The sequence below is a fragment of the Ooceraea biroi genome, chromosome 2 (genome assembly GCF_003672135.1).
Source record: "Ooceraea biroi isolate clonal line C1 chromosome 2, Obir_v5.4, whole genome shotgun sequence".
Taxonomy (NCBI): Eukaryota; Metazoa; Arthropoda; class Insecta; order Hymenoptera; family Formicidae; genus Ooceraea; species Ooceraea biroi.
The window spans coordinates 3891625-3906574 of NC_039507.1; the positions used below are offsets into that span (position 1 = coordinate 3891625).

General features: G+C 38.8%; 1 protein-coding gene across 1 annotated transcript in view; it reads left to right on the plus strand.

Moving 5' to 3' along the window:
• Positions 1–13398, plus strand: part of LOC105285027 (trace amine-associated receptor 9) — a 43535-nt gene extending 30137 nt beyond the window's left edge. The window contains exons 7-10 of the mRNA XM_011348943.3: positions 4322–4576; positions 7499–7598; positions 9188–9316; positions 10239–13398. Coding sequence (XP_011347245.1) covers positions 4322–4576; positions 7499–7598; positions 9188–9315 — 483 coding nt within the window. The 3' untranslated portion in view covers position 9316; positions 10239–13398. The remainder of the gene's footprint in view (positions 1–4321; positions 4577–7498; positions 7599–9187; positions 9317–10238) is intronic.
• The last annotated feature ends 1552 nt before the right edge of the window (positions 13399–14950 follow it).

Below are 14950 nucleotides of genomic sequence, written 5' to 3' on the forward strand. Positions count from 1 at the left end.
TTTATATTTGACAATTAGAAGTATTAAGAAGATTTGCACGATTAGATAAATCTTTATTATCCAACATTTTTATGTTTGATGAGATCTCACAACAGAAATAAAATGACATATTATTGTGGCAATACAAAAATACATAAAAACATTTAAAATTAATGAAATGTAAAAAAGTTTTACAAAAAGTAATGAGATCCCTCTAAAAAACCTTACAAAGGTAAAAAAATACGCCAAGTACATAAAAAAGCAAAACTAAATATGATGAAATCCATAGTTAACTAGCCAAGTACCTAGAAGCAATTCAGTTTGAGGATTTGTAATTTGAAATAATACTTGGCGTGCCCGGGTTGCATTAAAACGTACGTCCTACCTATAATTTGTGTAAACTCTATGTGTAAATTATTTGTATTGAGTGAGTAATGAAAAGGGATATTTATAATCACTCCGCTAATGTGCAAAACTGTAAACGTATTTGTTTTAATATTACCAAATACAAAGATTTACGAGTCATTAGTGAAAATACTCAAGGCAGTACAAATTTAGAAGAATGCATGTCCAATGCGACCCGGGCACGCCAAGTATTATTTCAAATTATAAATCCTCAAACTGAATTGCTTCTAGGTACTTGGCTAGTTAACTATGGATTTCATCATATTTAGTTTTGCTTTTTTATGTACTTGGCGTATTTTTTTACCTTTGTAAGGTTTTTTAGAGGGATTTGATTATGTACGATACGGTTATATAATTTACGTTTTTTAAAAGTAGTTCTTTTCATATAAAAGAATGAGATGTATGCAAACATTTTGATATGTAGATAATCACTTTAATGCACATTCACGTGTCGTGTGAAGTACTCCGGAATGGTGTAACACCTTGCATAATTACGACGAAAACAATGTCTGCATTGTTGTAAATGCGCGCATTCTGCGAATGGCACGTGGAGAGATATGTAAATTTTACGCTGTGCACTATGCGCACTATATTTCGCTGTCTCCTGTAGTAATACGATTATTCGTGCAGTTATGAACCGCGTTAAAAGCTCACTTTGTTAATTGCTTAAGAAGCGCTACAAGTTTTTATCGTTCTTACATTCCTGTACTTCTATATGCATTACAACGACATACACGTATGTATATATCATAAATATCCAACTTCTGACACATGCAGAATTAATATAGGAGAAAAACTAAAAACGTAAGTTTAAAGATATCTATAAATTATTATGTTTCATTATTTCACGTCATATTAATTTGAAGAGGAATTAAAAATTGTCAGACAGATATTTATTCGCTTCTTTTATATACAGTGTACATGCATATTTGCATCATATTAAGAGATTGTTACACTGTGCTAATCCTTCTTAATCCCATGAACCATGTTGCATTGCAAACACTCTCAGTTTTCCCTCTTCTCGGTCTACGAATTATTCACCTTAACTGTGTGGAATTCCGAACATCTTCCAATCTTCTTCCAAAATTGCAATGCAACGACGATGAATAATCTCTATGTCCTAGGAAGCTCGTAAATCCGAAACGCGCAGCGGAAGTGTTGAAAAATATATGTATATTATCGATAAAATAATCCCGTGACATATTCGATGGAATAAAAAACATACATATATGGCGTAAAATATTTTACACAAAGTTGATATTAAAATGTTCAAGAAGGGTGTTGTAATTGCTATATTATATTTTTTTTGCAAAACGGAATAACTCGTTCGCGCGCATGCTTACGATCCAAAGAAAAAAATTGTTGTAAAGATTTATTTCCGAAAAGCCACGCGTTACGGAATGACTCTTCGCGCAGTTTCTTACATGCAGATAAAAATTTACATCCTAGTTACACTCAACATTACATTACTTACATTCAAGTTATACTCGGACTACATCCGAGGTATGTCCGGTATACATTCTGCTCCCAAATTGTTCTGAAACTTGGTCGTTTTGCATGGTTTGTGTCGCAGAATTCGCGAACCGGCCAGAAAGTATCCTCCGCGCAAATCGTGAATGAGAAGAGCGGAGAACGGCATATTACGAGAAGGTTGCATTTCTGCTGAACAACCCGTCGAGTCCTGATATCTCGGAGAGCTTCTTATTCCATCGAGGCGGAAGTTCCACTTTGGCGCAACAGAGCGGTGGTTACATACAGTGAAAGTTTAACGAGTTATAAGCTCGCAAGAACAGTCTCGGCGCGGCACATGCACGAGATACGTGCCACGTTAAAGAGAGCACCGGGATTTCTGGCCCGCTAAAGTTACGGCAATAAATCGAACCGGAATGCTAATACTTCGACCGAATAGTTTGTCTCGCGCTTTGCCTTTTCGCCACCAGTAGCGGGATGATATGCTAATAGCTCGGAATGGCATTTCCGCTCGGATTCTTGTCCTCTTCTTTCGCCCCCCTTTTGCCAAGTATATCGTACATTTTAAAAGCGATTCTCCGCTTTAATTCATTCAATCTTCCGGATAAGAAAAGGAGCAGTGAATGAAAGAATGAAGAACACTTTTTCAGGCACTCAGAATATTACAATCCTGTCAGCCTCTCTGCATCTCAAACAAAGTCATTTTCACGTTCATCTTAATAAGCTTCCCGGCCATGATTGATATTACGTACAATTTTTAAACGGTTATACATAAGGCAGCAAATGCGATGAGAAGCCATCATTTGCTATGGAAGCATCTCGACGAGCGTATTCTCCTGATCGGCTTTGCCGGACGTTTAGCGAATCCCACACTTACCAACGTGGGTCACACCTGTCCAGGCATTAACGTCGTAATCCGGAGACTTGCGAGGAGAACCAACATACAGAGAATGGTGCACAGAGGGTTGAGAAAGAGAACGAGATACGGAAGAGACGGAGAGGGAGGAGTGGAGGACAGCGAAGCGGAAATGGACGGATCCAGCTAAACGAGCAGATTCGTAATCCCTTTACTGCCGCACGACGAAAGGCTTTGATGCTGACGAGCTTAGCGCTTAGCGACTTTCGCAATCGTGTCAAGCCGGCCTAAAAGACGAGTCCGACTGAGACGCGTCGCCGAGACTTTTTCGCATTAAGAGTCATTCGTCCGGATCTTTTCTGACGTTACGTCTCTGCCTTCGAGATTATAGCTCTGAGATGCTATGTGACGCGAGGGATTTATCCCGCTCGGTGAAATCATGCTTTCCATTATGTAATCTCGTCTCGCCGTTGTAGATATGTCGTAGACTCAGGTGCAAGTGTCGCACAGACACCTCAGAGTATCTTAAGTTCTTCCCTTTGTGACTGAAGTTGTTTGTTTGTCTCGTAAATGAAACAGTGAATGCTACAGAAGCAGAGTAATGTACAATGTACATTACTCGAAAAATGTTATGTGATTCAACTTGGCTTAAATGCAAGCGAAGAGTCCGTGTAGCTGTAGGTAATTGAGACATGAAAATTCTCAAGAGGGATCAGCGAGCTCTTAAGGAAATATCGATAGTGTGCGACCATTACTCTTCCAAACGATTGCTTCGGCGAATATCCGTCGACAGGTCGTTATAGATTTGGGTCGTCGATAGTAATCGTAAAAGACGCATCGTACTTAAAACTATTTTGTAAGATGAACTCGAGTCTTAATAAGGTCATTCGTACAGCGTGGTAGTGATATTAAAAATGTCAGAAAACATTGAATTTGAAAGTTTCGAATTTTCCCATGACGAGAATACAAAGAGAGAACAGACTTTAATCTTTCCATGTCAAAAATTCGCTTACAGAATAACCATTATGATTAACTATCGTTGAAGTCTGGAACTCGACGGCAATCAAGTTGACATTGAGTTCAGCTTTCTATTCAAAAATTCATTAGCCGAAAAAGTTATTAAGGAAATGAGTTCCGGTGTCTGAGAAGGATACTTAATGAAGAGTGAAAGGCCGGTATCCCATTAAAAATAGATTTCTTGTTGTATCCCAATTTAATGCCGACATTCTAAGGCACAACGTCGCATTTCGTTATCATACGAAAGGCATCGTTATCATACCAAACTAAGATGATACTAAGATATGAATCGCGTCGTTTTTCTCCCTCACTTTTCAAGATGAACTAAGTTTTCCGCTCGGACGATGCAAACTGCAAAAGACATCTGGGAGATATCTAGAGAACGTCTGAAAAGTCGGGACGCGTGTCTTAGACATCACGTTTTTGTCCTTTTTCTCTATGTAGTTTGTGTCGTTTGAGTATTCACTTAAAATGAAGAACAGTTACCCGCTTATTGTCTCCTTTCCTGTATAAGAGAAAAGTGGGTTTATCGCGCGAGGAACTGTATCCAGAGCGCTACCTAAACGGGGTGAAGAGACATCTTACATATTTCAGCTTGTCGCCCACGAGAGACGATTGTCGACTTCGGCCTCACGAACAATGGCTGCAATGAGTTTGGGTTTCATCGTCATGGTCACACCGTGGACGATCCAGGAAGTCGTTGCAGCCTGCACCGGAAGCAAGCCACCGCCGTTCCTCGACTTCCTGGCTACGTGGCTAGCTCTCTCCAACAGCTTTTGGAATCCCTTCCTTTACTGGCTGCTCAACAATCATTTCCGCCGAATTTCGCGGGAACTCCTTTACACAAAGGTACGCATGAACGCTCACAATTTCATGTTAATAGTATTACTTCAACGATTAACAGAGACGCAAGTTTGCAAATAAATACGAATGGGACTGTGGAAAATTCGTTTCATTAAATTAACAGCTGTATTAGTTTATCTCTGCGTTTCCAAACGAAGAGAGAGAGAGAGAGAGAGAGAGAGAGAGAGAGAGATTCATTTTTGAGATTACATTACAAAAATTGTACTGCATAGTATAATTAAAATTTATTTTCTAATACGAAAAACGAACGTGACATGCTTTTATTTTGCCAATATATTTCAGGATAATCGCATTTATTCGGTTTTTGCGTTTTTCCGCTCTCAAAGACCAACTCATCCAGCTTTCGTGAATTACACGCTAGACCATTATGGCCGTAGCCAACACTTTTTTTACACGTGCGAGCACTTTGCGTAAATCTCGTTACGTGCGAGAGAGAAAGTTCGAGTGCGGGCGCGTGCTTTCAACCATTCATTCCATTGAAGATCAGTCCAATCTGCAGTATTTGGCAATATAGAAACAGTTTCCCTTCTAGAACTAAAACAATAAAAACCATATATGTTTCATAAAACACATCTCTTGACCCGTATGAGCATATTTAAATAGCTTTTTGCAGAGAAAAAAGATGTGCAGTTATCTTTTATACAAATATAACTATGAGTAAAATAAAAATCTATTAAAACGTAGAATTTTTTTCTTCTATTTCACATCACAATCCAAACACATTTGAATACACAGTAATATGTGGTGAGCAAACAAGACTGCGAAGTATTCCGCGCTACGCGGAAAACGGGATCCGCGCGATTAGAAAAGCTCGATAAATTCGCGGTGATGCTTCCTTTTGTTTATCGTACATCCGTTTCCCCGAAATGTACGATTCACCTTTCCGTTACAACGCGGTTCTGCGCACGGTCTCCCTCTTCCGATTTCACGCTTCGCTCCTTTTATTTCGCGAAATCAATCGTGCGCCCCGGCGCGTCGGTGCAGCAGAATCGGTAAATTTCTCGAGGAGGGTGGCTGCTCGCGTTGCAGCCGAACGAATGAAGACGAACGACTTAAACGCGAGCGCATCTTTCCCGGGAAGAACACGGGGAACGCGCGACGTTACATGCCGGAGGAACAAGATTTATCCGATGTGGAACGCAAGGCACGGCACGGTCGACACTTTCCGCGCGTACGATTCTTCTCCTCCGTTGGACGCTCTTTTCGAATTCAGCAGGAGCGGAGCGGCCGCATCGTCGCGCACCAGCACAGCCGTGGCCGCATAGATCTCGAGTGCTTCGACTTTACAGGCCATGAATTCCGAAAAGCTCGTCGGCATGCAGTAAATCTTTAATCGCCGCACCGAGCACGCCACGTGCTTCTTCCTGCCCGCTACGCTCGCCGGATGCACGCGTGAGTAAAGCGTGCACGCGCGCGTTTTGATGTTCTCTTCTAACTAACGGCCGCGCGGCGGCCGCCCGATCCTTTGGCTCATACCGTCATTCAATTGATAGCCGACAAACGAGTTTACTTGTTCGAGGTAGAAGCCGATGTATCGAGCGTGCCGAGTGTTGCCTGCTATTTTCGTGAAAAATGGAAATCGATCGGCGAATTATTGCGAACGGCGGAACTGCGCGATCGCGAGGTGGCAATTAAGTTTCGTGTTTGAAGCTTCACCTCTCGAATGTTAATTAATCGTTGTACGTGATCGTTTTGGTGTTTTGTTACAAAGGTATTTGGTGTTTAGAATTAAAGAGTACAGAAAGTCATGTCTTCTTTTAAACTTTTTCGATCAAGAAAAACTTTTATGAAAAGAAATAAATTTGTTATTGATGATACAAATCCAAGGATCCTGAGTAATCCATGAAGAATATGCATATTATGAAAACATGATAGTTAGAATTGCAAAAAATAAAAGTCTTTCCTGTTATACAAAATGATGCGGTAGTGGTAATATTCTGTATATTTTAAGTCCATATTTTAGCAAATCGAATTTGCTTGTGGAAACTAGATTTGCATAGATACGAATATAATTTTAACGACCAGAGGAATCATGTGCCGGATATTACGGTTTCTTGGAATCTTTCTTTTTACTAGTTTAAATATTTTTACTCATGAAATTTATATAAGGTCTTATGCGCGGAATACCAAACGAATCAGAAATGTCGTGAAATTTCTTATGCTGTTTCTTGAATAATATGAAAGAGACGAGATCGCATTTAATGGACGTATAACATAACGTGTAACGTACGAAAGAAGCTCACAATTATGCATAAGTCAAGCAAACCTTAAATCAGGAATAAAAGATAAAACTGATTTTCAACAATTATCATGAATCTTATCATAATTCATAGAAACATCCTTGACTACATCAAAAAATTATCATCGCAAAAATGAAATAAATATAATAAATATTTTCGAGTGAATTTCGAGTAAAGTATAACTTTATAATTTTACTGTCGTACTAACATAGCAGTTGTACACACAAAATATGTATCTGGCGAATCGTATTCCTCGAGGACATACGTTACATTTCAAGTATTCCGTTTCAGAATTCGGTTACATTGCACAAAGTTTATGGAAGTGCAGCAGTCTGTATATCTGTACATCTGCATGTATATTACATACAATTAGAACTGCAACTTTACATTGATATGATGAACGCGCGTATGAATACATTACGGTAATGTATTCGATTACGGGGAGTCTCCAGGTAATGGCGATTATTTATCACCGGCTCCTCACGGGAAATATCTCGACTTCATTGTACAGCTAATCAATAAGGCTTATAAAATATGCCCATACATATACTCGCGCGACTGATTTATCGCTCGCAAGTTGACAGGCATTCTTCCATCATCGATGCAGCGCAGCTGCTCGTGATTGATACTTCGGATATAATTTTTAATCTTTGCTTTTTATATGTAGATTCTCTGCAGGTCTAAGCCGTTAGGAGCGAAGCAACACTGCTGCGCGACCAGCACTGGTGGCTTGGATGTTTGCAGCATCGCCGGTGTCGATTTATCAGGTACGTTAAACAAATGTCACGTCGCGTTAAGGGTGCACTCGTCCAACCGGAAAAATCTCTCCGCGCTAAATTTCCTGCGTACTGATACACGGAATATATATTTCCGACAAATACTAAAGTTGACAGCACATTCGCATGTGGAAGTGCTGCTCCACGCAAAGTTTCATTCATCAACTAATTAAAAGTTTATTTAATATCGAGGATGTGATCATATGAAAACAAAACATGAGTTTGCTTTTCCTGCTACTTAATGATGCATATCTGTCTTAATTTTTCATTATTCAAACTTGCGATGTTTTATTTACAGATAACAGATGTATTTTTGTATAGGCAATTGGAATTTTGTTTCAGCATTTATATATTACGCTGATTATGACAGTGTTCTGTACGTCGCTGGATTAATAATTTTATACTGGCGCCGATAGGATTAGCATAATCAACGTTTTGCTCTAATTAAACCAAAAGAGATTAGCGTTCTCTGATGGCCATCCATTATTAGCAATAACTGCATTCTCTTGCTCCATGTGCTCGTGCATTTATGGAGATTTAAAATGATTGCTGATAATAAGCAGCATCACGTACAATAAATGCGAACCGTGTCATAATCCGGTTTGAAAGAGCATGTATCCAATCGACCTTACGGCAGCTACTATTGATTTCGTTGCAATGTGTTCTCCGCTATTCTCGTATAACGTTACACTCTGCGGAACATTTCAGCAATGCATCAATTGTTTTACGGCGTCGCCGTAAACTCTTAGTACTGTAATTAGGTAAAGCTGCCAGACGTTTTCATTTCTGATTGTCCGAAATTAAAAGCAAAGAGTTAAACGGAGTCAGGGTCGTGGGTAGCTCTTTTTCATTGTCAAAGAAAAGCGCGCACTGAAATCTCACAACGAAAATGCGGGCACAAACCTTTTATAATTTTATTCGCTCGAGACCTTTTTACCTTGTTCCCCGACGTTCCGTAATCTTGGATGTCGCGGGACGGTATTTTTAATTTTCAGCTACGCAGCTGTGCATGATATGACAAAGTGAATCATTCTGGAGTTCTTAACAAACCGCTCATCAAGAGATACGGTAGTGTTTCGCGCCAAATGCACACGCGAAGCTACGCACAAAACCACCCTATGTATATGTATTAGTGAGATGAAAACACCTTTTCGATCATGAATCTCAATAAGGGCTGAACGGAATTTCGTAATAGGCTTAATCGATATCCCTTAATTGGCGCAAACGCGCGCTGAATAAACGCGATATCTGCATCCTTTAACGCGATTTCATCCCTTCGCGGAACCATATCGCGGAGAGGAACGCCAAATCGCGTTAGGGAATATGTCGTGACATTTAATTATCGATCCGATCGATACGAGATACGGCCAAATCCAAGTACAAAAGCAAATTAGCCCGTGATTAAACAATCCTCGTTCCAAATCTCTTGCAAAACAGCGGTGCAAACAGCGAAGAGGATACCTATGTTCGCTAGCGGCACTAAAGTAATTAGTTTTATACGTGCGATTGTTATGGCTACTCCACTGCGATAATCGATGCAACGAGGTTTTTATTCATCGTTGATTGATCCCTCGTTTTAGGCTTGGAGCGTTGCTCAATGGAACGATGCTCGATGGCGCGTTGTTCCTCGTTATCATTAACAAATACGCCTCCGCCGCTCCCTTGGGAGACCGGACACGTGACACACGGTGATGCAGCGTCTACGTGAGGTACGTCACGTAAATATATGTCTCTACTCTGTTAAATATATGTCTTTACTCTGTTATTCGTTGCCATCCACGATGCTGCACGCGGGAAGCGTTGTCAGTACTCCGTTAAAATTTAATGATACTCTTTGAGACCGACGTGCAATAAATTTTTTATTAACGAAAATGCACGGTCGATGATTTTTGAGCTCCAAGCGAAGTGTAATTAAAATTAAAGGACTCTTGCACAAATCGAGTCTCGTATAACTAGAAAAAGCTCTATTTCCAAATTTCAACTTAAATATATATTTTATGAGATATAATTACGAAATTCATCAAATATTAAAATAAATTAGAAAGTTACAACACAGATGATAGTCTTCAAAATTCTTCTTCAAAGTTCAACTAGGAAAAAGAACTATATCAAAGAATCATTGAAATACTTGGTATAAAAGTATAATATAACATAGGCAAATACGCTCTTTAAAATTCTTCAACTGTTGTATCTTTTTCTGACTTTACTGACTTACTGTTAGACGCCACGCAAAAGTGCTTTTTTGGACTTTTTATTTTAACTGCGGCAGATTACTTCCTCTACATAAAAAAAAACACCGAGCATCTTTCTTTCTTGTTCTTCTCTCCTTTCATTTCAAAATCTTTGTCCATAAGAATAAGCAATATTATTTCGTACTAAAAACATAATTAAATCCGATTTAATATAATCTTAATTCCTGTTTGTGATTACGAAAGTTAATTAAACTTCTTATGAATTAAATGTTTAATGCTGAGATGCTACTTATAGTACAAAGAACAGCAGATATCGATACAGTTTTTCCATGCTTGCAACTTGAATCAATTTCATGATCATTAATAACCGGAGCGGATACTGTATGTAATGTGCATTTTCGTTTTACCGCTGGTAATAAATGTCTCCGGCGATTTTCAGCCAAAGATGCCGCCACGCAGACGGAGGATTTCGGATCTCCGGACGACGCCAGTTAGTACAGCGTGGCGGCATGCCGGCACCTAATGCTCCTATATAACCGAGCACACCATCCGTCGTCGTTGTCGTCGTTGTCGTCTATACGCCGACATCCGCGATACGACGTCGCACCCTCGCTGGCACGAGGGCAAGTCTCGCACGTCGAGGAGGAGGTGGCGGACGGCGTCGCGACGCTCGGGTCGGATCGTCGACGCGGTCAACGGCGTCGCTTCGGGTATACACGCTTCAAGAGCCTGCCGGATCTCGTTCGAGACCTGGAACCGCCATGAAACAGCGCTGATCGTCAGCAGCTCGTCGAGTCAGGGTATCACACCGCCACTCGACACTCTGTGATTCGCTTGATAAGATCTCAGACAGCATCCCCTAATCGCGAATTCCATGCTCCGGGGGAGCGTAAGGGTGCGCGAGCTGCGGCCGTGTGTCGACACACACCGCGATTAGTGTGTCGTCGTGACTAGATCGATTACGGAAATTAATTACGGTACCAACGGGGATACCAATTGCGCCGTACCATCGACGATGTACACGGAGATGTTTAATCACGGCTCGGCGCAATACGAGTGTTAACGTCATTCGCACCCGCATCTTTCGACGTTTCCCTTCCCCCTCCTCCTTCCCCCTCAGTGACGCGATTGATTATTAACAGGTGAGTGATCGCACTCTCTGCAAGAGACGCACTCGAGCACAAAATCGCTTCTTTCATGAGTACGTAATTCTTCCGCGTACCTTTCCTTACGAGTTGTCTTCAGACATAAGCGCAGCGAAAAACGCAAAAGACATGAATATTTGCCAGTACAGATAGTTACTACGCAGAAATCGCTTTAAATTTATTTCTTCTTGTTTGACGAATTCCTCGATCAATTTGGAGTGGGACCTTTTTTAAGAACATTTCAATCAGACGTTATAGAGTAATTCAACTGAAGCGAAATTGCTCGGATTCGCGATACATTCATGTGTTATAAAGGACGCAAAATCGCGTGTCGAGTCAAATGATACCTCGTGAAGAAATGAGGTATATTTTAACGTGCAATCGTTTGCTCAAACCTAAGAACTCACTGGCGTGAGGCCAATGCACAATCTCTTATATCCACGTCATAAACATCGTTGTTACACATACTTCACCAAAAACGGTCGCCGCACAAAGAGTGCAAATATCCGATATCATCCTTTTAATATTGCAGAATTTTATACTACGACTAAAATCAACAAAGATAGAACGCATGTTAGAATAGCAACATATTTTTTCTGCATCTCCAGGAAGACAGTTTACTCATCCTTCAGAATCTGGAATCGTTATAAAGAAATAAGTTAATGATTTCCCAAAAGAAATTTATTTGAACGATGATAGGACAAAGTAATCTCATTATTTTTTTTGGCATAATGCAGATTGAATAATGCAGAAACGATCTCGCAAATTTAATTTATGTCTTGAACTGTAATATACTGACTTTTTACATGTCAAAAATAGCAATATGCGAATTTTTATTTGGCTTATCGTGAAAATTGCAAATGTAGAGAAAATCGAGAGATTTTTAAATACCGACGTAGATAGGAAACTGTAAAGCTAAATGATATTGAACATAATCGGAGGATTCGTCAGAGTATTCGAGAAATAGTAATGGCATCTCTGCTTTAAACGAGAAACACGGAATCGATGCCGTGCATGCTTTAGCGCGTTATATGTTGGTGAAATAGAATCTTCTTGTACATAAGAAGAAATTACCGATGTGTAGGCTTCTCTGTTCAGAGAGAAAGAAGATGTCGAACCGATGGAACTGCTAACGAGATCGACAACATCATTTCATATGCATCGTTCTCGTGAATAAAATCCGACATCTCTTGAGACTTTAATACGCGTGAAATAATTATACTTTGAACCTATAATTAATATTACCGTGCATTCTCTCTCTCTGATGCGCGGGATAATTTATACCTGTGTAGGAAGTACACTTTATATCGCTCATCGTAATGATAAAAAATATTCTATTTTAAAATTGTAATTATCTTTCTTTTTATATTTTTAGTCTTTTTCTTTAATAATTTATCCCGTTATATCTTTTTCCTCTATAATTACTTAAAAATTATGCATTTACATCTTAATACCTCATGATTCCATTACTTATAATACATTGCGTTTACAAATAAATTCAATTAATACGTTTCGTGATATTAGATCGATTGTGATATTAGATTATTATTATAACTTATAGATATTGCAATACTACGAGCGAGTTTAACTTTTTTTATATATCCCCTAATGATACATAAAGCCTTGTAGGATAACATTTGAATAGACTTTGTACGATAATTCTGATTAGTTATAGAAGCGTATATATAAATCACGATAAGTATAATAGTAAATAAAATTGTCAAGAAAACTTGTATCAGAAGACATTTGGCGATGCATTTTTCGATGCACAATTCACACGCCTTTGTGAAGGTGAATTAATGTATTGTTAAGACTCTACGTGCTCTTTGCATATTTTTAAATACTTGTATATTTTGAAGAACGATAGAATCAACTGTCACTTTATTTGCTTAAATTAACATACAGACGACTGGTGAATCATTATTTGTTTTCAGGCTGCTGATATTGAAGCAAACTTTCAGATGAAAACGGCACTTTTTGAAGTATTTGCTTCAAGAGTCTTATCCTACTTCTCTCAGGATCTTAGCGAGAGGTGGCTTATCGAAAGTACCTCTTCCTATGTATTTACTTACGTGAGAAAAAAATTATTGCTCGTAATTGCGTACATTAAAAACGCATCGGACAATGCAACTGACTAAAAACACGCGATAGCACGTGCTGTTCTTTGAATGCGTGAAGAACAAAAAGTACACTATCTCTAAAAATGAATAAGAGATAACAAGAACATAGTGCAGAGTATCCAAGTAACTTTAACTCCAAGTAAAAAGATATCTACTTGTATCTAAAAAATTGCGGTTCAAGGGAAACTCAAGTTTACTCCTAAGTACTTTCGCGATTGATAGTATCCCTAGAGGACACGCTCCCTTGTTCACGCTTTTGTAGCTCTTGCTGGCTTCCACTTTGCGTTACGCGTACGAAATGCTGATGCAGAAAACTCGAAAGTCCCGAACCAAACAAGATTAGCTGTATTCTGCTATACGCACAGGATATCTGAAATTTAAATTTGTATTATCCAATTGTTATTTTTTAGTATTTATTTATTGTTATTTTATTATATTATTTAATTTATTATTGATTGATTATGTCGATATTAAAAAAAACCTCTTGTGTGTATGTTATAATGTAAATAATATTTCCTGATATTAGGATCGATTAACAGATTAAATTAAACATTTATCATGGTTTTTTAAAAAATTATCTCGCACAATACTCTTACAAGATACATTTCGCGAGGCTATTAAAGACAAGAATAGAACAAAGGCGACAGAGGCAAAGACTTTCCCTTTTGCATTTTAAAGTTTGCCAAACGCGTCTATTAGTATTACATTAGTGCGTCGAGAAAAAGACATTTCCGGCGAAGGCACGCGTATACAATTGCAAGATGTATCGCACCATCAAGACCGCACAAACTACTCAGCAATGTCGAGAACGTACATTGGCAATTCTCAACGTGATAAAACTTAAACGCAAGCTTAGCGATAGCGTAATAAGCAAAGCAACGTAAAGAGAGACGTAGCGAGTCAAAGTGGAGGATCTATCTAAAAGGACAGTAAAAATGAAACACTGCCTGCAAATGATTCACTATCGACACGGGACTACACATAGTCCGCGATGGTGCCACGATTCGTGCTACTTTGTATTGAATCGAATGCGAATCGTTTTTTGTATTCAACGTATCCGAGATTACGCGTATAGGTAGAACCCTATATAAGACCTACTAGCTAAATGCAACCCGGCGACTAGTTAAATTATTGAGTAATCACGAGACTTTTACTAATCACACCACCGAATGAATGCCTTAATCAGGGAATCTTTTGTAAATCGGTGAAGCACGATACCGTGAGAGAGGAGCAACTAATTGTAAATACTCTGCAAAAGATCGCTGGTCGGCTTTAACGGCTGTTTCTTGCAGAGTAAATAGGAATTGAACGCCACACTTCGTTTAAGCGTGATAGTTGCATCTTTTTGTATTCGTATTTGAATTATCATTGACATCAGCGCTGTAAAATAAATCTCTATTGTTTCTAGAAGTGCGTTGAAATCGTCCTGTGCATAATTTATGAAGAAAAGTATAAAAACTATTCTCCATATTAAACCTCAATCGCCAATTTTGCAATAATGATAATTGTTTGACAGGATGTTTTTACAGGGGATAATATTTAATAAATTTTTCTGCGTATGAAAGGCAAAGATGTGCAAGAAGCACGGGCAATGTATGTACATATATGTAAATCGTACAAAAAGCGAAACTAGCCGTAATGTAAATGGCAATATGAAAATCAACTTCATCTGTGTATTGTTTTCCGCTTTAATAAGAGGATTTTTAATATTAAGTCGAATGAAAATCGATCGCAGGTCGGTCGACGACTTTAGTATTCGTTAAGAATAAGAATAAAATCCAAAGAGTGGGATAACACTCAATTTTTTAAATTAGATAATTAATTGTTTATCTGTTAATGTACTTTTAAATTATTACATAAGTTACAATAATGTTGCGTTGCCAAAT